At 42.4% G+C, this 27,764-nt stretch overlaps 1 protein-coding gene across 1 annotated transcript in view; it reads left to right on the top strand.

Moving 5' to 3' along the window:
• Positions 1-27,764, top strand: part of MICU2 (mitochondrial calcium uptake 2) — a 246,174-nt gene that overhangs the window by 162,839 nt on the left and 55,571 nt on the right. Inside the window, exons 5-6 of the mRNA XM_073330134.1 lie at positions 25,775-25,806; positions 25,902-25,977. Coding sequence (XP_073186235.1) covers positions 25,775-25,806; positions 25,902-25,977 — 108 coding nt within the window. The remainder of the gene's footprint in view (positions 1-25,774; positions 25,807-25,901; positions 25,978-27,764) is intronic.

Below are 27,764 nucleotides of genomic sequence, written 5' to 3'. Positions count from 1 at the left end.
TAAGATTAGAAATAGAAGTTACTTTTCTTCTTTATGCATATGAACAAGTCTCAAGAATTCTTCAGATCATTCCTGTCTCTCTGTAAATATTTCTCTAATTTGTAATGAATATTTTGTACAACATAGCACACCATTTAGACTATATTTAGCATAACCTACTGTATGGTATACCTCTGAAAATATCTCTGGGATTTTTCCTACTTTAGATACTTAATAGTTTTGACAGATTACTTGTTTGTTTTAATGAATGTAGTGGAGCTTAATCAGTTCTGAAACATCCTGTTTAACTGACAATTAACTAAGTCTTAGCAGATATAGTGAAATCAGAATCCTATACATTTTTACCATTGTTGCATGTAACTTGTCGCATGTATCTTTTAACAATAGCAAATGTGGTACTAAGAAATTAGGTAACATCTGTTTTAAAGGTACCCATTGGTTGTGGTGCACAATTTATGTGCTCACATATTATTGTGATGGAGGTGGGGTGAACATATAATTACCCAGATGGGCAGTAGAAGGTGCAAGAAGAGCATGCTATGTTCATGGTCAATACTAATTTCCATTCTAACCTTCCATTTTCAGTTGTTCTTGATTCCTTTGGGCTGGAATCTTCCATGCTTGGTCTTAGCCTAGGGTTGTATTTTTTTTTATTTTATTTTATTTTATTTTTTGGTGAAAGTCATACTAGTATTCAAACTGGTTTTAACCACTTTTGAATGCTTATAGTATGTAGAACAGGTTGGTTTTTTTTTTCCTCCATGTGTTCTGACTGGAAACATAGCATTCTAATTTTTTTAAATTATTCTTTGAAAGGCTGAAGCTAGACACCCCAAATATGGCTTACTTTATCTACATCCATTTAGACCCAAGGAATCCAAATGTGATTAGATCTCCAGCAGTCTGCCCAATGACCAGGGCAAGTCTGTTCAGTTGGGGGAGCTCAAATGGGACCTCAGGGCCATGGGCTCCAGATTTGTATAATTTTTGGTGGTGCCCAAGAGGAGCCGTCCCGTCCATAGGACGGACCAGGGCAACCGCCCGGGTCCCCGTGCTTTAGGGGGAGCAGGGTCCAGGGCAGCCTGGGGGCTTAACAGGGGGCCTGGCGCCAGCAGCAGCAAGCAACCTAGCCCCAGCCTGCCCCGCTCCGCCCTGCCTCTTCCTACCCTGCCCCTACTCTACGCCTTTCCCCAAGCCCCCACCCCTGAGCAACACCAGGTGCCGGCGGGGTGGAGCGGAGCAGAGTGGGCTGGGGCTGAGTCACTCGCTGCTGCCGGCACCAGGCCCCCCGCTAACCTCCCAGGCCACTCTGGACCTGGTATCCCCCTGAAGCGCAGCACAGGGGTAGGCATCACCATATTGCGTAACAGACACTTGACAAAGTTACCGGATTTAGTGACGGACATTGGCGGGGGGAATTATGTCATTGTCATTCAACCCGTAAAATATTACACAATTTTTCAAACTGGAAAAAAAACAGTAACCTAGCTAATAATAACAATAATAATAATAATTTCAACTCGTATAATTAATGAAAAATGAGTGTATACTGTATATGAGATTAGTAAATGAGAAATGAAAATGAGCTTGCTTTGAATTTTACAAGGCACTTACATCATTTAAACACATTTGGTACCGAGTAATGATAACACTTCTTGCAAATCACATAAATAGGGAACCCATGGTCCCCTTCCCTCACCCCATTGCAAAGGCACAGCAGTTATTGCTGGCTTCCCTAGGGCTGCAGAAAACCGTATGGGCAAAACATATTGAAAGAAGGGGATCAATTGATACAGAGGGCTGAAGGGGGACTCCCATAGTGCATTAATTAACACTTAATAAATGCATCAAAATTAAATACATTACAGAAATAAGAACCTGTAATGATCGACTTCACTTCATGAGAGAGGAAAGATCCAGAGGGAGTAATGGTAGGGGGAATCCTAGGGAGGCCAAAGGGGGCATAGGCACCGACTTCCCCTCTTTCCAGTGGGTGCTCGACCCCTCCCTGGTCCTGGCCCTGCACCGCCCTCACCCCATCCCCATTCCACCCCTTCCCCAAAGTCCCTACCCCATTCCACCTCTTTCCCCAAGTCACTGCCCCGCCTCTTCTCTGCCTCCTCCCCATAGCATTCTGCATCCCCGCTCCTCCCCCTCCCTCCCGGAAAGTTTTAAGCGCTGCCAGACAGCTGTTAGGTGGCGGAGTGGTGGGAAGTGCTGGGAGGGAGAGGGAGGAGCAGGGACATGGAGCGCTGGGAGCGGGGGGAGAAGGAGGTGGGGGGGGAGGTTGGCTGCCGGTGGGTGTGGAGCACCCACTAATTTTTCCCCTGTGGGTGCTCCAGCCCTGGAATCACTGCAGGGTTGACACAGTCTTCTGCATCTCCCCTGTGGGGGGAGACACTGATCACTATAGGAGGGAACAATCGAATGGAAAAGAATGAATGACTTGAGGACAATTTCCTGAAGGGACTCTTACCCTTGTAGAACTTTTCTAGCGCCGAGATTTACATCTCTACACAGGGTGGTTCGGGCCACAGAAAAAATTTGCACGTCTTCCATGTGTTTTTGGACCAATGGAAAAAACGGGGTACAATTCAAGTGACTTTTAAAAGTGCCTATGAAACTGAGTTAACAAACTTAATGAGCTTATGAACAACCAGAAAATTATACTTCTCAAGTGAAAATCTATAAATAGACTTCTTTTCAAAGAAATTGTAAGTTTTCTTACAAGAAAAGCCACAAACTGTCTGGAAAGGAAGAGAAGATTGAATTACTTGCCTCAGTGAAATTAAATACCCAGAGAATTGCTGTGCCTGCGATGATGATGACCAGGGCTTGCTCACCCGTGGCTCCCCCTCCCCGTGCTGTGGAGGCATGGCCAGGCAGGTCTGATTCTGCAAGCAGGCATGCTGCCTCAGGTGCAGTTCCCATTGGCCACAGTGGCCAATAGGCTGGGAGCCTCCCGACCGATGAGCTTCAGGGGGGAGGGGGAAGCAAAGAGGAGGATTGTAGGGAGCAGGGGAGATGGGGGGAGGGGAGCTGTCTCTGGAGGCACAAAGGGTGGGCTCTCTGGAGAGGGGTGACAGGGGCACAGGGGCCAGTGGGGAGTTTTCAGGGGGGGCAGAGGATTGTGTGGGTCTCTGTGGAGCGGAGGGGAGTGATGGACAGAGCCAGCTGCAGCCTGGGTCTGCCCTGGGGGGTGAGGGGTGTTGCTATACCCTCCGACCCAGGAAGCCCCCTCTGTACTCTGTATTTGATGCCAGCCCCAGGATGCCCATCGCTGCTCCTTTCCCTCACCCCCAGTTCCATCTGTCTGTCTCCACACACCCCTAGCTATGTCTGTGTGTCTGACTGATAGTGACAGATTCCTGCTGCTCTCTTTCTGCCCGGGGCTGAGAGCCACTGCTTGCGGCTCCCTCCCTCTCCCTGCCGTAGAGACACGGCCAGGCACTTCTGGGAGCCGGGTCAGTGCTGCAGGGAGAGGGAGGACGGAAGCAGTGAGCGGAGCTACCCTGACCCTGCCGACACTCTCTGCAGGATGCAGGGGACAGGGGGAGCTGCTTGTTGGGAGGCGGGGGAACTGCCCCCGAGATGAGAACGCCCCACATTGCCAACCCATGGTGCGGAGCCCCCCAGAGCGCGGGGTCTGGGGCCCAAACATTGGCGGAGCCGGGCCCACCTTCATGAATATTGATGGAGCATGGGCACCATGGGCCTATATAACTCGCCGCCTATGCTCAGGAAAAGTGGTCTTCCCAGGAAATCAACATCAGCCTTGTTGAGGTCCAGGCAGTGTTGCTTCCTGAGAGTCCCTCCAAGAATCATAGCCAGTCACTTGGAGCGCAAAAGCAGAACCACTATGGCTTATCTCAACTGACAAAGCAGAACAATAGCAAAAGCCTGAACAGAGAGGTCAGAAAGATTCTTCTGTACTTGGAACACATGGGTCTGTTTTTTAGAGCCACATACGTTTTCGGCAAGACCAACAGCCAGGCTTACTGACTTCACCATCACAAACTGGATACGGGAGAATAGAAGCTAAACAGAACTCTTTGATCAGATTGCACTGAGGTGGCTATGTGTGGAAGCTCATCTGTTTGCAACCCAGTCCAACAGAAAGATAACTAATTATGCTTCTGATGTTGGCATCCACAATTATGGAGCATAGACATCCTATCATTCCACTGGCTGAGGGGAAATGCCTTTCTCATCAGATCCAGAATAGCTGGAAAGGTTAGCCAGCATGGAGCTTCAGCAGTCCTAATCACACTATACTAACCCAGTGTCCTTGGCTTGTCAGCATGTCCTTCCTGGATGCTTCCAATCTCTTGACACCTCATTCACCAGGATCTACCGAGATCAACAACATTGAGGCTTGGTGCATGGAACTTGAATGTAGAACATGGTCAGTCCCAGGTACTGATTGATTTGCCTTAGAAATTCAGAAAATCTTCTACCAACCACTTGGAAGAGATGGTACTCATGGTGGACAAGGAGAAGAAGTCCTTGAGACTGAACACACAAGGCATTCCTGACTTCCTACCAGATGGTTTTCATAAAGCTATAGTTTCTTGAAAATGTAACTTTAGGCTCTGCCACGTGTCCTATTTCTTCCAGTTCTATCCTACTGCTTCATCCATGTAGCTCTCATTTTCTGATGCAGTATTCCATGAGAAACTCCTGATCTGGTTACCAGTGGAAAAATGGACCCCTTCTTGAAGTGCTACAAGTTCTTGCCAAATCACCTTTCAGTTGCTAAGGAAAGTGTCCTGTATGGTACAGAACTGACAGACATCTTTCTCACTTTCCCTTCCCAAGTGCTCTTTTTGTATTGTTTGCTGCTTCCAAATAGTTACAAGCTTAAAGAGCAGATTGCCATAATAGAGAACACTAAAATTAGTAATTTTGTCTTCTCTGAATGGGAATTTGCTTTCCCGTCAGGACCTGCTCTGACTCAGTGTGTTTGACACACTGAATGTCTGGCTGCTCTGAGATGGCACCTGATTTTTCTCTTCAGATTTTCTAGTCAGAGAAATGACAAATCTGCTTTTGTTTCACATACACTTTCTTAGGGGAAAATGTGAAACCTAATGTTTTGAAGATCTAATCAGTTCCTGTAACTTTTTTTCTTATTCTTCTTAGCTTTGGCAGTATAGCCTGGGAAGCATCATCAGTGCAATTTACTAAGTGGCCTGTAGAGGTTGGTGATGGGAGACTACTGCACTGGAGAAAATCAAAACAAACACCTCTTACCTGTCTCAGAGATTAATACCGGGGGGGGGGGGGGGGGGGAAACAGTGGTTCTAAGTCTGATGGAGCAGTGAAATTCTATTCAAGAAACACAAAAAAATACTTTATTGTTCTACTAGAATAGCCACTTCCATAATTTATCTCCATAATGTATCAGATGCTGAGATTTGTGAGACTTTGCTGCTTGGAATACAATTCACATTTTTATAGCTCTGAAGCCAAATCACACACACTTCAAAAGTGTGATCTTTTATTCTTCATTTCCTCTCCTGCTTATTGGGGTTGCTACTGCTATATTATTAACTGTAATGGGGACCTGCAGAGGCAAACTTGTAAGGAAGAAAGAAGAAAGTTACTTAGCAGCCAGTAACTGGAACATTCTAAACATATGGCCTCTGCAGATCCACACTGACCATTCTTCGGAGTAAAACAACTGTTGATTAAACTAAGGCTATGTCTACACTACCACAGTAATTCGACCTAAGCTACGCTACTCCAGCTACGTGAATAACATAGCTAGAGTCGACGTAGCTTAGGTCAACTTAATGCAGTGTCTACACCACGCTGGGTCAACAGGAGAGTATCTTAGGGCAGATGTACACTACGGGGCTCAGTCGACCTAAGTTACACTACTCCAGCTACATGAATAACGTAGCTAGAGTCGACGTACCTAGGTCGACTTATTGCAGTGCCTTCACCACATTGGTTCAATGGGAGAAACTCTCCTGTCAATTTATCTTATGCTTCTCGTTTCGGTGGAGTACTAGAGTCGACGGGAGAGCGATCGGCAGCCAATTTAGCAAGTCTTCACTAGACCCACTAAACCGACCCCCAGTGGATCGATCACCATGCATCGATCCCCTGATAAGTGGAGACATGCCCTTACTACTCTTGTTCAGGGTGGAGTACTAGGGTTGGCTGGAGAGCGATCCTGCAGTAGTATAGACATAGCCTAAGACAGTGATCACCAACCCCTAGATCGCAATCGATTGGTCGATCCTGGAGACTCTCCCAGTAAATTGTGATCTCCAGCCACTAAAAGTCCGGTGGTATAGCGTGGCTGCCACTAAGGCAGGTTCCCTTCCTTCCCCGGCCCCATGCTCTCCCGGAAGCAGACAGCACACCCCCCATGGCCCCAGAGGGAGAGGGGTCTCTCTCTGTGCGCTGCTCCTGCCTTCAAGCACCACCTCCGCAGCTCCCATTAGCCAGGAATGGGGAGCTGTCGCCAATGGGAGCTGTGGGGGTGATGCTTGCAGAGAGGGGCAGTGCACAGAGCCATGTTTCCCCCACACACACACACTCCCTCGGCCCACAGGGGCGTGTAGGCACCTTCCGGGAGCGGCGTGGGGCCAGGGCAGGCAGGGAGCCTGCCTTGGCCCTGTTGCACCACCGACTGGGAGCCGCCTGAGGTAAGTGCCGTCCGGCGGGAGCCTGCACTCCAACCCCCAGTCCTGAGCCCCCTCCCAGAGCCAGCACCCCATACCCTCTCCTGTACCCCAATGCCCTCCTGCACCCCAAACCCCACCCCAGCCCTGAGCCCTCCCATACCCCCTCCTGCACCCAAACTCCCTGCTAGAGCCCATATCCCCTCCTGCACCCAAACTCCCTCCCAGATCTTGCACCCCTCACTCCCTCCTGCACTCCAACCCTCTGCCCCAGGCTCAGCCCAGAGCCCCCTCCCGAACCCCAACCCCCTTTCCCCAGCCCGGTGAAAGTGAGTGAGGGTGCAGGAGAGTGAACGACGGAAGGAGGGGGGCTGGAGTGAGAGGGGCTGGACTTTGGGGAAGGGGTTGGGTAGATCCTGGGTTGCACTTAAATTCTAAAAGTGATCTTGTGCATAAAAAGGTTGGAGACCACTGGCCTAAGAGGAACTGAGGATTGTGATGTATATAAATGGCCTCAGTCCATGGTACAAATGTCAAGTCTACAGTCCAAGTGCATATGTCCCTAACTCCTAAACTGTTTTAGAATGGTTTCCACAATCTTGCATTTAACATAACATCTTTCTCTCTACCTCCTACTGCTATTCATTGGCTAACTTACTCTTACATGCATAGCACTGTATTATAAATAATTGTCTATATTTTTACAGCACCCTTAAACTAATCTGCACCATTTTATAATACATTTGAAAGGTATCACATTCTGTAGGAACTGTTGCTTTTTTAAATAATACATACCCAGTAAGATTTTTACTATAGTGAAATCAGTTTTTTTGATCACTGCTTATAGCAATCATTGGATTATATGGATCAATCTTTACCTTTCAGAAATCAATTCCCATTTGTGCTGATGTGTTTGACTATGGTTTTACTGATAAAGTAGGATTTTGAGTTGAAATGTTTTTTTTTTCTTTTTTCTTTGTCTCCAATGGTAGGAAAGAATTTCTCACCTTTCCTAGTGCTACTTGATTGCAGGTAACAATGTTACAGCTTGTCAAAGTGATAATTTGAACCAATTATAAACTGATTGACTTGCCTTGGTATTAAACTAGCTTTATCCTTGGAAGGTGGAGATTTCTTCTATGTACAGTAGGTCTGAGGAGCTCACTATTTCAGATTCTTATATATTTTGTACATTTTTTCATCAAAATTATCATAAAATGCTCTAATGACTTACTTCTTACAACTAAACTTTGAAAAATAAATAGTGCAGAGTAAAAGTAAGACAGGGCTTGAATAATCTGTATTCTATCCAGAGGTGAATAGGAAACTTTTTCCCTGGAAAGTGGGGTTAGGGTTCTAAAATGACAAATTTGTGCAGAATTTTAGCTTTTATTTTGAAATAATTTTCTAGCACTTATTTTTGAAAAGATAATTTCTGTTTGTAACTCTTACACAGCGGTATCTTCCTGAGTCTGCATATAAAGGACTTTACTGTGGTGCCTCTACTCTCTCATTAGGTTTTTCATAAAATACCACAGTGTTTCACTGTTGCTATTCAGAACTCTGAGCAACAGTGAGACTGGAAAGAAACTTGCACTGCTGCTGCTTGGAAGAGTTGAGTGAGTGGTAAATAAAAGCAGTGTTGCAAAGTTACCTGTAAGTATATTTGCAGTGATAGGAGATGATGGAAGTGGCGCATTCAGGTCCAAGAATATCATCAGGCTATGGTCCACAAAAGGAAATGGAAAGGCTAAGTCCTATATTAGAGAACTTGAGCCAGTGTAAGTAACATCAGTCTATTTACACTAGTGTAAACCCATCATGTATTCACACATTTAAACTGGTTTAAATTGCCCTTACTGATTTCATGCAGTAACTTAACTAAACTTTTGATAGTATGGTAGTTATACTTGTGCAAGCTTTCTAATGTGTACGAGATCTAAGGCTGTGTCTACACTGCCATTTTCAGCGCTAAAACTTTAGTCATTCAGGGGTATGAAAAAAAACACACCCTGAGCTACAAAAGTTTTAGTGTTGAAAAGCCCCAGTATAGACAGTGCTTTATTGACGGAAGCCATGCTCCCGGCAATAAAACTGCCACCCCTCGTTCAGGGTGGTTATTTTTTCTCTCTCTCCCCCGGTGATAGAGCTCTCCCCCGGTGATAAAGCGTGACTACACAGCACTGCTGTGGCCGCACTGTAACATGGGCAGTGTAGACGTACCCTAAGTCATGGAGGAAGATAGAACAGTCATGCTTAAGGATGCTCATTTTACCCAAAAGAAATTTTTTGTTTTTAATATTTAATTGAAAAATGTTCTGCTGAAGTCTTAGATTTGTGGTCAAGATAACGACCTTGACAAGGATATAGATAAAGTGTAGTCATTTAAGGTGCTGAAACATATGTACAGTTGGTATTTAGATCTGACAACTGTGGTTATAGGTAGAGATAAGATGACCAAGAAGGTGAAAGTAGAAAGAAAAAAGCTAGAACTTTTGTCAATGATGCTCCCTAGAAGAGATTTCTCTGTGCACAGGAAGTCACACTTTTCTTTTCTCTCAAGATTGCTGTGAGAATAAGCAGTTGGATTTGGAGCAGAAGGTGAATGTGGCAACTGGGAAATAGAAATGTATGTATAGTTGTGGAGGCAGACCACGAGGATGGAGTATTGAAGGCTACACAGAGTTAAATGAGAAAGGAAAAGGAACCTTTATTGGTGGGAATTTGGACATAATACGATTTTGTGCTTTTGGAACTATTAACTCGACAGGGCCTGCCTGTTCAATCAGCAGCCCTTTTTGGGGTTCTTCCACTACTGAATTGTCTATTCCACTCTTTCATCAATTAAAATAGCCACCACCTTTTCTTTGCTGATTTAGTAGAATATTTCATATGGTTCTTAGCAAGTTTAAAACTCCAGAGAATTAATCACTTTTGCAACCATAGAGTCGAAGGTCAAAAATGTCCGTTTCAGATTTCTTTATCAGAAGTTTTGAATTCAGAAAAACACAATTCTTCCTCCATTCGGAAGGAACTGCCCTCTCTAGAAAAGGGAGAGCTCACATTTTTTAGTCCTCTTTATCTTTATAGGTTTAGCTCTAGACTTTTTCCTTTTACCAGGGTCTGTACTGTAAAGGACAAAGTGGGTGTGTGCTTTGAAAATTCTCATCTCCTTTCTTGTTTGGTTCCCAAGAGACACTCATTCTCTAAGATACTGGAAAAGGTGATCTAATGGCAGTAGTACCTGGGTTAGTCTTAGAGGTAGAAAGAAGCTCTTAGAGCTGCACCATCTAACTAGATGGGAATAGAATTCAGGATCTGAGAGTAGGAAAGACCAACAGTTTAAGGGCTGCAACTCAACAGCTGAAGGGAATCTCAAATCAAGCAGAAGGGAAAGAAGAATATGAGGGAGGAAAAGCCACCAGAGAATTCTGGGTTGATTGCACTGATGCCCAGTGGCTGGGAAGCCCTGAGATGTGGGGGAGAACAAGACCAGTAAAGTCCAAAGGAGAAGGGGAACATTAAGCACCCTGACTCAGGTGAAGTGTCTATGGTGACTAAAGATGGCAAGAGGAGGAAGGCAAGCTGATTTATGGTGGTTTTAGTGTGGCCTGACCATTCCTTGAATTTCTTGTAAGGCTGTACTTCAGAGTTCCGCAGGAGGGGAGGGGGTTCCCTCAAAACAATGTCTCCTGACATAATCTGCTTCCAATTCTACTCCAATTGGAACCTTTTTGACGCAATTGCTCTTTCTGATAATCTCCAGAGTCCTGCTGAATGTTTGATGCTACCTGCTATGGTATGGTAGCCCAGTAACACTTCTACTCAAGAACAGCATTTTATTCCTTTTTCTTACACTTTATTTCTGTTCAATTCCCATTAGTCAACCTGCTGGGAATCCACTTAGAAAAGAAATAAATTGACTTAACTACTATCTTCTTTTCTGCTAGAATGGATGTCCAGCACTCCAATTCATCCTTTTAAAAGACTAGCAAAGAAATCTGTACAGTAAAAGATTTCTCTTCTGAACAGGCCAGTTCCCTTACTTCATCTTTTCCAGTGAGTTTGTTTCAGGGGTGTCAAACTCATGTCACATTCAGCAAAGTTCTTGAAATAGAAATAGATAAAGATAAGCCATACTGGTAATTACTTACATTCACCCTTTGACTTATTTAAAGTTTCCTTTTCTTTGACTTGCCAGGCAGGGGTATCTACTGGGCAGATAGATAAGCTGTCTTCAGTGCCATTTCACCTTGTCAGGACACAATCCAGCTTCCACTAGTCTTATGCCTCTCCAGTGCCTCTTAAACACGAGCAAGTGGTTCTACACTTATACACAAGGTTTTTCTGGATTGCTGTACCAAAGTCTGGACTGTAGGGGTGTTTTTTGTAGCACGCTCTAACTACCTCGTGTGCACCCTGCTGGTGCACACTAAATGTTCCTTAGTTCATGCTGATGTAGTGCACATTGTATGACAAAGTTCCTCCTCTACCTTGGTGGGTCCTGTGCTTATTGGCGGATTTTACTTGCCTCAGAGATTCACAGCAGCCCTCAGTTTGGCCATCTTCATGGCTCAAATCTGCCGTTCACTCAGGTAACCTCATCACTGGCCAGCATGGGGAAAACAAGAACAACCACCCCTGCTGTCTCTGCTGATCCACTGTATGGGTCGGGGAACAGCCCAGAGACCTTCCCCTCTGGTGGAACCCTCAGTTCAGGTCAACTCCTCCTGTGTCTGATCAGGAGTTGGGAGGTTTGGGGGGAACCCGGGCCCATCCTCTACTCTGGGTTCCAGCCCAGGGCCTTGTGGATTATAGCTGTCTAAAGTGCCTCGTGTAACAGCTGCATGAGAGCTACAACTCCCTGGGCTACTTCCCCATGGCCTCCTCCCAACACCTTCTTTATCCTCACCACAGGACGTTCCTCCTGATGTCTGATAATGCTTGTACTCCTCAGTCCTCCAGTAGCACGCTTTCTGACTCCCTGCTCCTTGCATGCCCCCCTACTAACTGATACAAAGTCGTTTTTAAACCAGGTGTCCTGATTAGCCTGCCTGCCATAATTGATTCTAGAAAGTTCTTAATTGGCTCCAGGTGTCTTGATTAGCTCTAGGGCAGCCCCTGCTCTGGTCACTCAGGGAACAGAAAGCTATTCATCCAATGGCCAGTATATTTGCCTTCTATCAGACTCCTGTACCCCACTGGTCTAGGTCTGTCACAATTGATTTGAAACATGAGTAGATCAATACATGCTAGAAAGGTCTACACAGGAGAATTAGAATACAACACACGGTGCACACTATAAATCACAGTCCCATAGAGCGAACTCCAGTGTCATTCACACGAGCCCAAAGATTTGTGAGAAGTTGGCAGGCCACCACATGTTTGACACCTCTGGTTTACATAGTATATATATGGTGGCCTAATGCTAATTCATGGGCATAAGAGTCGGGAGGCATGAATTCTATCCTAGACTCTTCAAAGGACATTTTGCAGGATCATGGGCTTCTCAGCTAACCTCTGTCTACTCCAGTTTCTCCATTTGTAAAATGAAAATCATTTTTGTGAAGTTTAATGTTTATAAAACACAATGGCATCCATTAGTGGAAGGTGTTTTACAAATTTATAAAGCACAGGACTATTGCTGCTATTAGCTGTGGAAAAATTCTTCCAGGTGAAATCATTGTAAGGATGGGACTTCCTGTACTCCACTTAGCCTAAAGGTGCCTCCATAGCCACCCAGGAGGAAGACAACTCATTTATTAGGTTGTACAGCATTCCTACCTCATGGAAAAGAAACTATCAACCATTTCAGCACTTAATTGAGAATGGAAAGGTTAGAGGTGGGGTTAGAGAGAGTTAATCTCTGTCATTGTCAAGAAAAGAATTTTAAGAAGGTTGGGATGGAGCAGATTTTAGAGATTCAGAAGGAACCAGAGATAGAGTTGTTAACTATAGTGATAATTTAGAAAGACAGGACAAAATGGTAGATAAGGGAAAGTGTATAAAGGAAGGAGAGCTATTTTCTGAAGAAAATGGATTTCAGGAAGGTTCAGAGGGACAGGGGAGTAGGGTGAGGCAGTATTGCCAACCCAAAAGTTCAAAAATCTTGTGTAAGACCTCATGATTTCTTCCCCAAATCTCCTGTTGTTTTGATTTTTCCCCAAAAAAATTTTTTTTGATCCAAAACTCATGGTTTTTTAAATGTCTTCTGACTTTTGAATTACCCCTGCCCATCTCCATTGCATATGCAATAATTTGCCAACTCCGACAAGTTTATCATGAGTAAGGTTATTTTGATCCCCCATTGTAGGAGCTCTTGCTAGAGGGCCCACCAGAGATCAGGGCCCCATTGTGGAAGGTGTTGTACAAACACAATAAAACACAGTATGTAGCCTAAAAAGCTTACAGTCTAGTGCAAAGCATAGTGGTGAATTTGTGACATGGAAGCTGGAACTGGGACTTGCCAAACTCAACTCATATAGGGGTCCAAAACATCCATTAGGTGGGTGTAATTTTTAATCCCTGTTGGGGGGAGTAGAATTCATAATGGAGACCTACAGATTAAAGGTTATATAAACTAAAAGCAACATTCTGAGGCATCCAGTCACCCTAAGATACACCTTCATGAATGAGGTTTGTTTTCAGAGAAAGTAAATTTATTAACTCAAGTTCTGACCTTTTGGGAGTTTACCACTCTCTGGAAAACACAGGCAAAATCACCCCCACCCTGTTCTTGAAGGTAAAGTCCCTATTAACCAAAACACGAACACACACAAAATGCAACGGTAAAACAAATATTAACACAACATCCACATTCACTTCTAAATACAACATTTTGCAATATAAAAACATTTCACCAATTACTCGGGGGTTCTTACACTAACTTTTATGCATATTGGATATGAAGATATTTTTCACCCCCATGTGGGTCATCAGTAGGATGTGAATTCTCAGCCTTCAGGTCCACAGCATGGACCTCTTCTGTTTCAGCTGCAGGAATAACTGGTGAAGGAGAAATCATGTCTTCTTTGTGGACTAGCACATACAGAGAGAGACAACACACACATTGTCAATGAGTTACATGAGAGTTTATGGATAGCTGGGCATGTAGATTCTTGTTTTTTTAATTCCTGGTTCTAAAAGCACATGGTGATCTAGTGGTTACAGATAGCATAGCCAAATGTAATACCTTTTGTGGAATCATCTTTGACTACTGAACCCAAGATAGTGTGATGGACATGCACGAGCCTCTACCACTTGGGCTAAATAACCAGATCTATTATCAGGGCAGCAGTAGCAGAGTCATAAACCTCTATATATGATCTAGCTGCTAGAGGGTTTCATAGATCTCCATTGTGTTGGTGTGGGTTACAGAAGCTCCTAATTTGTCATGTATTTTTTGAAAGACTATGTGGCAAAGTAGATGAGACTTAGTTCTATTATATTAGAGACCCAGCTCTGCCTCCAGTGACCGTGTGCAATCTGTCAGTTATTTCATCTGAGACATGGGTGACTGAGTTAACCCCTCTTTCCTCCAATGTATGAAACCTTAGCTCATAGGGCAGAAATACAATAGTCAGTGGAAGACCTAGGATTAGAACTCACGGCCTCTAGGCTTGTAGTTTAGTGCACCTTCCTCTAGATGTTGCTTTCTGTACATCACTTGAAGGCTTTTTGTATCATTGTGAGACTGTGTGCAGCAAGAACCAAAAAATTTGCAATAAATTCACTGGAGTTGGCAACACTGGAAAGAAAATAGTAACAGTAGTGTGGTGGGAGAGATGTTTTGGCAGTAGAACATGGGCAACCTTAAAAAGAAGACTGGCTAGATGGAAAAAAGAATTAACAGCAAGCAAGAGGGAGCGAGGATTACCAGCACCTTTGGAAATGAAGGAAGGGTAGAAATCAGGCATCCTGCTGGTGAGATTTCCAGATCTCATAATAGACATGTCGATGGACGCGTGCCACCTTTTTCAAGGCTCTGACTAGGGATTATTGGGATATAATGATCAAAAGACTGAGGTGGGAGATTCCCAAACTGATCCTTCTAGCAGAATTCCACTGTTCTTTCCAACTAATTATTGACTCTATAAAGTAACTTTTTCTGCAATATTTGTGAAAATTTTCACTTTCTGCTGCTGTAATGAAAGCAAATTAATCCTTTAAAGAAAAAGTATTGTTGTAACAAAAAAGAAAACATGGAAGATGGTGTAGATAATGTTGATAATGTGATAGGGTGAAATGAAAAATAATAAATGGACTACTAGGTGAACTGGATCCAAATAACTTTTTGTATTTACGGGACTCCTGAGGCCACATTCAATTTATGTGAAATGTCAGTGCTCCTGGATACTTACCCTCTGAAGTAGTCTAAATTGTCTTGATGAACTAATACCTCTGCTATTTATTGCTTGGATGCAAGCACTATAAATGCTCTACATCTGAACAGAATTATGGTAAGAGCACTACATTTTTCATACTGATCCCATGAATAAGTTGACATTTTTCACAAAATGTTTCAAATTTTTTATTTTGAAGTTGTAGGGTTATTAAACTTTTTGCTTCATTAGGAATGAGCAATATCAACATTATCCTGAAGTTTGTACACAGTGTAGGAAGATTTGGGAATTGTTGCATCTGAATGTTCGGAAGGTAACAAAACTGAACAGTTTCCTTTGTCTTTCAAAGCTGGAATTACAGTTTAACACTAATATATCTTGGCATACGTGTATATACGTATATAAACAGCACTAGTAAGAATCCAACTAGAAGTAGGTGGTCAAACTGGATTACCCGATTGGACTTTTCTGATCTCAGTAACTATATAATTCTTGTGGTTCTTGTATGCCAAAATATCCATTGCATATCAAAGTGTGAGATTAAATCGTACAATTATTTCACAAAATTTGGCATAGTTTAATACGATTTGCAGTTTCTGGTTAGGGGATAAACAAGATCAAAGGAAGAAAGAAGATAAAATCCACATTAGTAAAAGTAGTTTCTGTTGTCCAGATAAAGACATAGGCCTTTATTTCCTCACTCCAGCCAAGCCATCCACCCACCACTGGAACACTCGTTCCTTCCCTTTACTTCAGGTGCAGCTGAGTAGATTTATGCCAGTGGTAAGTTCCCATGCACAGGGTGAATTCTCCACCAGTCCTCTCCAAATTCTGAAAAATGGCCTTAGCTAACCAGGGAATCCAGTTCATAATAAACAACAGTGATTTTTATCTTTTATGGGCGGCTGTTGTTTATCTGTGTGTGGTTTTTTTTAATTTTGTTAGGTGCCAGAAAAAAAAGCGATAACTTTTGTCATACTAAATAAGACTTTCCATACAATATATGTTCTAGACTTAAAAGGGTTAGATTTTTAATCAGTAAATGACAGTAAACATTAACTTCACTGTACACACACACACTAACAACAAGATATTTTCATCAGTAATAAACAAAATTTACGGATAGGCAAAGTAAGAAAAATGCTATTTGAGAACTTCTTAGAGTTTCATTTAAGGATATTTACTTTGTATATTTTGACATATGATGTTAACAATTTGAGTTTTGATGGTTTTGAATCTTAACAGGTACTTTCATTAAATAATTACTGTCTGATACCCACTCCATAACTTTCTGCAAGAGTGAAATTTTAAATCAATAAAAATTGAAAAAAAAATCTTTTAAAATAAACATCAATATTATCTGTCAAAATTATTTTTAAAAAAATCAAATTCTGGCATATCTCCTAGAACCAATTTAAATTTTGGTTGGAGGCATTTTGTGAACATCTACTTCCTATCTCGTTGACTGCATCTGAGATACAATGCCTAGCACAGTGGAACCCTTGCCCCTTCCCCCCCATCAGGTCCTCTGGACACTACCAGATTGAGATGGATCAGTGGGTGAGTGGGTGGGTGTGTGTGTGTGTGGTTCCTTTCCTAGCATGTACTCCTATGTTAAAATGATCTCAAAACTAGTTTTTGGTTATAAGAGAAGTAGAACACATAATATAAAGCATAACAATATTTAACTCTATAGAATTTGTTCCCACTTTATTTCAGGGTAGAGTCAAAGTGCATGAGGCAGAACCTTCAGGGGAGCTGAACCAATGCTGTGGAACTCACTTCTGCAAGATATAAGAACTGACCACTAACTTCACTAGATTCAGAACTAAATACAAAATCCAAATCTTAATTTAGCTTTTCACAATAAACTTTCCCCATAGACTTACACACCCATAAATTTACCTTTCAGGCTACCTTTACAGGCAGAGAAAGGAGAGAATATGTTTGTAACATTTTTCATTTGGGAGGTGCTCAGATGAGAATCAAGTATGTACCTAGATAGACTGATTAATGACCATAAAGCCACTGATCATTTCTGGAATTCTTAATTATTGTTGGTAACTTACCATCTCTTCAAAATATTCTAGCATTTTATGAAAATGGGCTTTCCTGGAAATTTCGGTCTGTTGCAGTTTCCTAACAGATCATGTTATTCTTTGATGTTATCTCCCTGCAACAGCTTCCCACCCTCTTAATCCCAGGCGGCCTTACTCATAAAGAAATCTTCTGGTATTTCTGGGCTGTGATGCAACTGCTCCTCTGAAGTGGAGATCTGCCAAAGTTGGCCTCAACCCGGGAGTGTGCATTTACTACTTATTTCCTCAGTGGAACTATTGCACTAAATAAATAATGTTCATATACGTTTCTGAAAGATACAAAACCATGCTCTATAAATCATCATATCAGAAACTTTTGATATTCTATTTTTTTTAAATCAGCCATTCCATTGGTTATATTTGGTTTTAATTCAAAGTTGCGAATTCAGGTGATGGCGAGGGCTTGTATCAATTACTTTTTCATTTGGCAATTCATGGCATCAGTAAGTGATTGCTAGCTAAAGTTAGGTTCTTAACTCATTATTTTAACCCTGCTCTCTTATTTATTGATCAGATATTGTCTTTTCAGGATTTTTCACAGCTGATCAGGACTTGTAGACTGACTCCATAAGAGTCTTTGATTTTTCTTTAAGATGTTTTTAGCCTAGTACTCTCCCCAGATGAGTCTTTCAAAAGTAGATTTTAAAGAATAAATTGTTGATCCCTGACTTTTCTTTCTATTACAGTATAACCTAGAGCCACCATTCATAACTTTGTTTCTGTTGTGGCAGACACTGTTACAAACACATAGTAACACAAACCTTGTCCCAAAGAGCTTAAAGTCTAAACAAACAAGACAGACAAAGGAGTATTATAGTCTCTGTTTTACAGAAAAACAGGCAGAGAGATTATGACTTGTCCAAGTTCACATAAGATGTCTGAGGGATAGCTAGGAATTAAATCCAGCTCTCCCGAGTCTTAGTCCTATGGCTTAACCCCAAAAACATTTTTCCTCTCTTCTTGAGGTTAATTTTTTTCCTTGTTCTAAGGATATGTCTACACTTTGAGTTTGGGGTGTGAGTCCCAGCTTGAGGAGACATATTTTGTCTAGTTGTCATCAAGCTAGTGCACTAAAAATATAAAGTGCAAGTGGCTGGAGGGACTAGCTGCCCCAAGTACCTGGCTGTCGTCTCTGATGGACACTCACTCTTGAGTGCCTACCCTTTCCCACTGTTCATGCTGCTGTGGCTACATTCTATTTTTAGAACACTAGCTTGATGACAGGTAGCTTAAGAGAGTCTGCTTGAGTTGGCTCAAAGTGTAGACGTATCCTGACACTGCCCATCTTTAGGTGAATTTCCCAGGAGCACATGACAGCAGATTGGATTTTTTTCAAAGTTTTGTGTGTACTGAAAATAATTATATGCTGAGCCCATACTCTCTGAAAATCAGGCCCCTTTAACATGTCTCAAGTTGGGCACCCAGTAATTTAGGCACCACAATCATTAGTCACTCTTGTAAATTTAGGTCAATGCCTCTATCCAGTTACTAAGACACAGGTCGTCTGCTAGAGTGAACATATGCACATATTCTATCATGATGATAGAACACAATAAGATCTAGATCGAAGATGAATGGTTGCAGTCACATTACCAGAGCTTCATGAAACTAAGTGTTTTGGTTGCTCCCTGCATAAGTAGAATTAGTTTGAGGTGAGGGCGTCCAAAAGTAATCCCCAAACTGAGGGTCTCATGGACAAAAAGTAGAGAGACTTCTCAGTGTGGGAGTTAAGGACTGCCCTAGCATACCGTCGGGAACCATCCCACGAAATTCACCCTTGTTTTAACTTGTCTACCCAGCGCATGCTCTCAAGTCTCAATCCCAGCCAAATAGGAGAAAAGCAAAAACACTGCACCAGATGGGTCATGTGATGTGGTTTAATCAGTTGTTAACCCGTCAGTAGTTAACCAGTGAAGAGAGCAATAGTACTAAAATATGTTCTGTCATATGTGGACAACTGGCATCTTTGTCTATCCTAGGAACAAATGACTGGAAGGGCTTTCATGGGTCATTGAGTCCAGTCCCCTGCTATCAAAGTGTGAAATAAAAACATAAATGCACACCATATGTGCGATAAATACTTTGTGTGTGTATAAGTGTGTACACACAAATATAACCACATCCACCCACATTTTAGCAGTGATTTCATGCCACTTTGTGGAAAGTGTTAGTATTTCTAATTTACAAGAGGGTGAGGGGAACAGCTATTGCGACTACTGTCATTGTGAATAAATACTACGTAAAATTTGTTGATTTTATTCTGAATAACAATGAAAAATAATACGCTATTTTTGAAAACTCCCTGTTTATCTGAAGGCCCAAAGCCAATAGGTCAGAGTAATGTGATGTTCCCATGCTTTTAGGCTAATTTTAACCTTGATTTAGTAAAGTAAATGTTTTAATTAGGCCCCAATCCTGGAATCTGATCCACATACTCTGACCCCTGAATTTGTGTAGACCCCACTGCAGTGGGACTCCACACCACTTCAGAGACCACGCCTATGGGGAACAGATTGCAGGATCAGAGCCTGAGTTAATGCTATTGTAACTTCAATTAATCCTGCTCTCTTTATTCTTTAGAGAAGAAGCTGTAACATGTGATGAATGCTGATGAGATATTGCATTTGCCAAATGCCAACAAAAGTAGCAGGGGTGGCAACAACTAAAAAGCAGATTTTGAGAGAGAAATCTTGTTGGTTATTTTTTCTAAGCTAGGTATTGCTGTCTGAAATATTGCCAAAATGGCATCCTACTAAAATTTTCTCAGTAACTTTGCTAAGTCAAGGTGATGGTAGTCTGTTAATTTCCTGAACAAAAATATCTGTTGGGCAATTGTTCTAAATTGAAGACATGGCACTTAGTGTATGGTGGGGTTTTATATATTTTTTTAGTTTTCATGGAATTTTCCTTATTTAAAAACAAATAAATATACAGACATGAAAAATTCAGCTTTGTTCGGCGTGTGAGTTAAGTTTCCCACTTCGGCTTTTGATTTTTATCATCAAAATGGGAGATGTTAGTGATTTTGTTCATAAGATTCTTTTACTCTGATAATACCTTTTATCAGTTTTGTCAGTTTTAAGCCTTTTCTAACCCTGTGAAAGTAATAGGTGTTACTGAGTGCAAGCGTGCACTTGTTTAATTCCGTACTGTTCCAATGCTAATCCTAGCACTGATGTCAAATTCATTCTGCATGTTAGTGTAAAGAGATGATAGATGATGGAAACATTTCTATTGTCAAAAATGTACATGACAAAAGACCGTGCTTGCCTATGGCAAATTAAAACTGAAGTAGCTGCTCTTGGTAGTGTTTTCTTAGCTATGGTTGTCGACTAACTACATTTTCTTGGCTGGAGGCAAATACATTTTTTTTACTCTTATGTACTTGATGTTTTTTAATGCAGCTTCACTCATAAAGCTAAAATGTCCCTTTGCCTGTAACAAGATGTGCTTGTACCTGATTGCTGCTTTGTAGATCCACTGTAAATAGGGAAAATCAGATGATGGAATCTCTTAGATAGGAGGGGACTTAAAAAACTTTCAGTTTATTTCCTGAGCCAAAATTCCATCATGGGCTTGGAAGATCTGTAGCAAAAGAGGTATTTTCCATTCTTCCATGCTCAGAAAAATAAAAATTCAAAATTACGTTTTAAGGCACTGATTAGTCTTATTACTGTAAATGAATTTTCTAATCTTTGATTTGTGGGTATATATAAAAATACACTGTTTTTGAATTCGACTAAAGTTGCAGAAAACTGCATTCATAAGTTTTCCTACTCAACAAATAGGTTCTAGTTATATTCCCACCTGTATTCCTCAGACAGAGTTGGGTCTTGGTATATATGGTCAAGTGCCAGGAATGATAGCTTTAACATGTCCCCATAATCTTTTAAGGATGCAAGGGGCCCCTTTTTAAAATAAATCCTATTAATGGCATGTTTTTAAGGCCTCGTCTGCACTGGTTAGGGAAACTGTTGGCACCTCTCTAGCAAACCATGTTGAAGCATGGCTCTTGCTAGACAGGAACTAGCCTTGTTTCCCTAACCAATGTAGACAAGGCGTTAGAAGACCTTGTTCTTCAGAGAGCCACACATTTGATGGGCCAGTGCATGATATTAACAAAGCTGGCCTTGTTAGAATTCCAAAGGGAACTCCTTGCGAGAAACAGAGATCATGAAACAATACCTCCTCCCACCCCACTGTCCTGCTGGTAATAGCTGATATTACCAGCAGGACAGTGGGGTGGGAGGAGGTATTGTTTCATGATCTCTGTGTGTATATAATATCTGCTGCAGTTTCCACGGTATGCATCCGATGAAGTGAGCTGTAGCTCACGAAAGCTCATGCTCAAATAAATTGGTTAGTCTCTAAGGTGCCACTAGTACTCCTTTTCTTTTTGCGAATACAGACTAACACGGCTGTTACTCTGAAACATGTTTGACCAGTTTTCAGCAAATGATTCCTGTAACAGCATAAGAGAATCACCTGTGACAAAGTTGCTGAGCTAAGCACTGTGAGGCCAGCTCTGTGCCTGTCAGGGAGCCAGCTGCAGTAGGGGCAGTCTCCTAGCAACACACTGAACACAGCTGATCCTAACAGGGGCTGCCTAACTGACTGCAGTTCCTGATTGGTGGAGGGACAGAACTAACTACTATTTAACCCAGCAACAGCCAGAGCTCACTGGCTACTCAACACATTCCCTGCCTGCAGCTGCATTTGCTCCTGCCCCATCTGCTCTTGTGCCCACTTCAGCCCTTTCCCTTCTCCATCTTTGACACCCCATCTCCACTTCCTGACCAAATCTCTGGCGCACCCGTTGGCTCTAGTATTCAGCTTCTGATCCTTGGTGGTTCTTTGAGTGCTTGCTCATGTCCATTCCATATTAGGGGTGTGTGTTCGCCACATGCACTGGTGCCGGAAGTTTTTCCCTCAGCAGTATCCATTGGGGACTGACCCTGGGATCCGCTGGATTGGCACCTGCATGGCGCTGTACAAGGGGCGCTGCCAGTTCCCCCCACCCTCAGTTCCTCCTTGCCGCCAGTGATGGTGCTGGAACGTCTGTTGCTTTGGCTAGTTTTGTTCTTTGTTCTTGAGAATTTTGAAAAACCTGTAATATAGTTGTATATTGTTAGTAGTTGAATTAGTTATCCTTAGTAGTAGTTCTTGAAGTTCTAGTCCTGAATGGGACTCAGCCAGGGGACGCACATCCCTATCCACGACATCTGTAGAGTCGCAATTTGGTCCTCTGTTCACACGTTCACAGCTTGTTATGCCATCACTCGGCAGGCCAGGGATGACGCTGGGTTCAGCAGAGCTGTGTTGCAATCTACACATCTGTGAACTCCTACCCACCTCCAGGGATACTGCTTTGGAGTCACCTAATATGGAATGGACATGAGCAAGCACTCGAAGAAGAAAAGACAGTTACCTTCTGTAACTGGTGTTCTTCGATGGATATCATCTTCAGCAGTGGAACCCTGCAGACGACTATCGACAAGAAACCCACAGATCACCACACTTATCTTCACAGATCCAGTAACCACCCCAAACACACCAAGAAATCTCTTATCTTCAGCCAGGCACTCAGATACCACAGAATGTACTCTGAGGAGAAAGTCCGGGTTATATACCTTAATACACTCAAAAACGCCTTTGACCAAACAGGGACATTCCACCACAGAAGTAGATTGCATGATGGAACGGGCCATCCAAATAGCTGAGAGAACCTGCTTCAATACAGAAATAAAAGCCCCTTTGATCACACCCCCAGTTGTGACCTACCACCACACACTGCAACCCATATGATGTATCATCAAATAAATACAACCCATACTCAATGGGGACCATATCTGAAAGAAATCTGTCCTGAACCACCTCTTCTGGCCTTCAAATACTACTCCCCCTGCCCTAGTCTCTCCAACTTCATCATCAGAAGCAAACTCCCCACAGACTAGGGGACACAAACTGAAAGCCATACCAGACCCTGCCAGAATAACACATGTAAAGCCTGTAGACCAAGGGTAGTCAATAGGCAGAGCATTGGCCAAATTCAGACCACCAGATGTTTTTGAACAGACCCTGAAATCTTTTTATTTTACTTGTTGTTTTTTATTATTTTCTCTGGAGTCTGAACATTGACTTTATCTTCACCAAGAAATTTGGACCTTGGCAAAAAATAGACTACCCCTGCTGTAGACATACCTCCACTACTATAATGATCAACACCTCCCCACACAACATAACATTCAAGATCCATGGGTCCTCCTATACATGCCTATCACAACCTTTGGTGTACCTCATCCAGTGTACTACATGCCTGAAGAACAACTGTGTGCGTGAAACCATACAATCACTATGCTCTCAAATGAACTCTCTCAGGAAATTGATGAAAGACAAAAACACCCATGGGCAAACACTTTTCACAAAATTATCACTCCATATGTGATCTCTCAGTTCTCATTCTCAAGGGAATCTGCACAACAACTTCAAAAGAGGAGCCTGGGAGCTTAAATTCATAACTTTGCTAGACACTAAAAATTCTGGACTGAATAAAGATACTGGATTTATAGCTTATAACAACAATCTGTAAACCACTAACACTACCCCCACACTGTCTTTTTTCCCTCTCTCCCTTTCTTTCCCCTATATGACTAGAAGAGTGTTAACAAGCTACAAAAGTTGGTCCAATAAAAGATATTCTTTCACCCATCTTGTCTTTCTGTGTATAATACACTTATACATACACTGATATTCATATGTATAAATAAATAAGGTGGTCTGAGTAGCAACACCTATAGCTGAGGGCCCCAAACTTTTTCTATAAAAAAATACCAGAATTTCAGTAGTTTATAACTTTGAAATGTTCTATGGCAGCTATCTGCTGAATTTTTTGGGAAAGTTTTTCAGCAAAAATGGTTCTACTCTTTCAAATAACAAGGATAGGGGAAATGCATTATTTTATCCACATATTTTTAAAAAAAAAAGTCATATGACCATTTCATGGAGAAGTTTTAGTACCTCAGTGATTTGAAGCAGGCACTTGAAATTTGCCTGTGGGATTGTACTGTTACCTTTTGCTATTCCTGTGAAAATCCACCCATATTTGGCCAAGTTATAAGCCTCTGACAATTGTAGTTAACACATGCTCAATAGTTTATTAGAGGCCACCATCATTATTCATCAAAGATTCTGTCTGCACTAGTGTGCTCCATGCTCACATAGCAGCTATTGCCAACTGAACTTCACATACACAGTCCCCACAGAACAACTGAGCATGCTCCATCCTAGGACTCCAGGAACTGAGTGGGTCTTTACCTCGAATTGTTCCTCCCCCTTGTCTGAAGTCACTGTGGCACTAAGTACCAGAACCAATAACAGGAAGACTCTCCTGTGTTCTCAATGCTCTCTGCTAGCACCCAGGCAGCATGGAGGAGGAGGAAGCAACCTGACTTGTATTGAAAAGAATTAGAAGTAAGGGGGTGGGAAAAAAGGGAGACAGAGGTAAACTGGGAGCAATAGGAGCCCGACAGGGATAGGGGCAGGGACAGGAGTTACAGAGGGTATAGAAACATTGCAGGGACAGGAATAGCCTGAGGTGACAAGGGCAGAAAGATCTAAACCACTGGAACATACTTCCCTCCAGAACCTAGAACTGAACCCAGATGTCTCCATCTCTATTTCACAGCTGTCAAGAGTATCACTGTGCTTTCCACTGGCTAGATATGTGTCACATTCCCCTGTAGTGCAGAGGTAGGCAAACTACGGCCCGCGGGCCCATCCTGCCCGACCCTTGAGCTCCCCGCCGGGGAGGCTAGCCCCCAGCCCCTCCTATACTGTCTCCCCTCCCCCACAGCCTCAGCTTGCCATGCTGCCAGTGCTCTGGGTGGCGGGGCTGCGAGCTCTGTCCAGGCAACGCTGCAGTGTGGCTGGCTCCGGCCTGGCAGAGCGGCTGCCAGACATGCGGCTCTGAGCAGCATGGTAAGGGGGTGGGGAACAGGGGGTTGGATAAGGGGCAGGGGATCCCTGGGGGCAGTCAGGCTGTTTGGGGAGGCACAGCCTTCCCTACCTGGCCCTCCATACAGTTCTGGAACCCTGATATGGCCCTCAGGCCAAAAAGTTTGCCCACCCCTGCCTGTAGTGGATGGTTCACATAGAGGAGAGCAGCCTAATACTGAAACTAGTTACTCAGGTGAAGATATGGGAATGGGGGCCCTGCGGATGACCTGTGGGGGTCAGTATGGTTCCATGCGATGAAATTTGTTTTTTCAGTTTGCTTTTTTAAAAAACCTAAGAAATTGGATTTTTAAAAACTACATTAAAAGAACTTTAATTCTGGCATTTCCTAACTTTTGAGTGCTTGACTCTGTTTCAATATATGTTATGTGCATATATGTGTATGAATAGTTTAAGGATTTATAGCACAGTGTATGCAAAAGCACACTGCTGAGCTAGTAGTAAATACCTGAAGCCATTTGTGGTTTCATCTGTGTTGCAAGAACATTTGAACTGGTTATTTCATACTATTTTTGAACATTGTCCTTGCCTGATCATTGCGGGAATTAGAAACAAACTGCCAGCTACAAAATATTCTCTTTCATATTACTTACCATTTTCTCATAAAAATCTGAAGAAATGCTACAGATCAAAGTTTCAAGTCAGAGTTTGTTACTGAAGGATGATTTTTTTATTATTATTACAGGTACAGCAATGGCCAAGAAACTGACAAAAAAGGTAAGCAAAATGTTCTGTTCTCAAAAAGAACTCTCATTCCTTCCGTTACTAAAACTCTGTTTCACAACTGATTTTTTTTATTTGTGTGTTTGAAGGAGGTAGATGCTGCACTGGTAAATGTCACAAAGGCTAAAGCAGGACCAACCTTTTTTAGAGACCTCGGCGATAAAGGTAGCACATTTTGGTACTGAAAGTACATCTTATATTTTTGGACCTAATTATGCATGTGAATGTATTTTAAAGAAGGTTCTACAAGCTCAACTTGATTTCCAGCTAGCAAAAAGTTAACTCCCTGCTGAGATCTCTCTCAGCTCTTCAAGACGAGGAAACAGGGCTGGGAACTGAAGACCCATTCAGGCATTCCTAGGACACCAGGAAATTCTGTAAAAACACCTAGCTGACGCCGCCTATGGAGGAGGCAGAGCTCTACAGCCAGTCACTAGAAGGATGGGTTGTAGCCCAAAGTAGGCTTTTGTTTGTTTAACCCCAACAGGTTGTTGGATAGATTTTGTGTAATTTGGATGCACTTAAAATTTATAGAAAAGAAACCTTGGATAAAAATCATACTTGACAATGTACCCTCCGGTTCTTTGGCATCCCTGATTTCCAAGGGTGGTTGAATCCCTTATTCTTTCCTGTTCAGACAGGACCTCAGTAATCCTCACTCTTCCCCGCCCCCAGCCCAACCCCTTAGGACCAGCAGTCCCTGGATTCTTCTGTAGTGCCGCCACTTAGGGGCTGGGAGTATAAACTAGTAACAGTTACTCCAGCCTCTAGGATATTACATTTTTATAACAGGGAATCCAGGACCAGCAAATAAAGATTAACACCACTTTCTTTTAATTTATCCCTGTCCTTTTTAGGAGTAAAGGGAAGGAAACAGGCAAAGAAATTGAGAATGCCAAATAAGGGAGTAATTAACCAATCCATCAGCAACAAACACCCACAAACTAAGTTACTCTGAGAGAGCGACCCAAAGTCTCTGCACAGGCCCTATCTGAATATCGGGACTGTCCCTATAAAATCAGGATATCTGGTCACCCTATCCTCCACACAATGTGTATGACCTTGTATGCACCCTATGTGTGAGCTCACACCGGAGGGAGGATGTCCTCTGCCCAGTGTGACCTTGTACGTAATGTGCGTGCGAGGTCATGCTGTTCAGAGAATGCCAGTTTATAATGTAAAATGGTATCCTCTATGCATCGTGACCTCACATGCATTATACATATGAGATCATGTTGCGGAGCAAAATGGTGTCCTCTGCACAGAAGGAATTGCCACGACCCCATCTGCTGATAGTGTGACCCCATTTTGAGTCACGACCCACAGTTTGGGAACCGCTGCCATAGAAGCGTGCTCAGTATTTGGTCCACCAAACCTCCATTCTGTCTCTGAATTCAGTTTCAGTTTCATATGTATAAAGCTATAAATATTTTTTAAAATAAAAATACAAAATAGTACTTTGACAAGTGCCTGGAACTAATAATCTACAACTGTTTGAAGGCACAATTTAGGTTGCTTATTTCTACCATCAAAGGGTTATTTAAATATTCAATAAAACTATCATTGGTTCAGATTGCAGAATAGAAAGCTAGGAGATTCTGCCTTCTAGTGGACAGTTTTAAAATTAACTTCACGTTCTTGTGGATATATTTTGTTTATATTTTATTAAGACTATTTTATTTATTAACCACACTTATTCTTTTATAATCTTAGCACTTTGACTGTGGAGATTTTTCCTTAATACAAGGAAAATATAACATGGTTACTAATCCAGAATAAAGGAATCTGGTTGTAATTGGCTGAGGCATAAGAATTAAGTAATGTGTGCAGCATTTATCCTTTAATTCTGATAGAGTCTACATATATACCAATAATATTTACAAATTGTTTTAAAAAAACCTTCTCTACTGCACCTATTAAATGTAAACTTGAAAATGAATAAATGTCAATAA

The sequence above is a fragment of the Lepidochelys kempii genome, chromosome 1 (genome assembly GCF_965140265.1).
Source record: "Lepidochelys kempii isolate rLepKem1 chromosome 1, rLepKem1.hap2, whole genome shotgun sequence".
Classification (NCBI taxonomy): domain Eukaryota; kingdom Metazoa; phylum Chordata; order Testudines; family Cheloniidae; genus Lepidochelys; species Lepidochelys kempii.
This window is presented reverse-complemented; position numbering and strand designations above follow the sequence as displayed.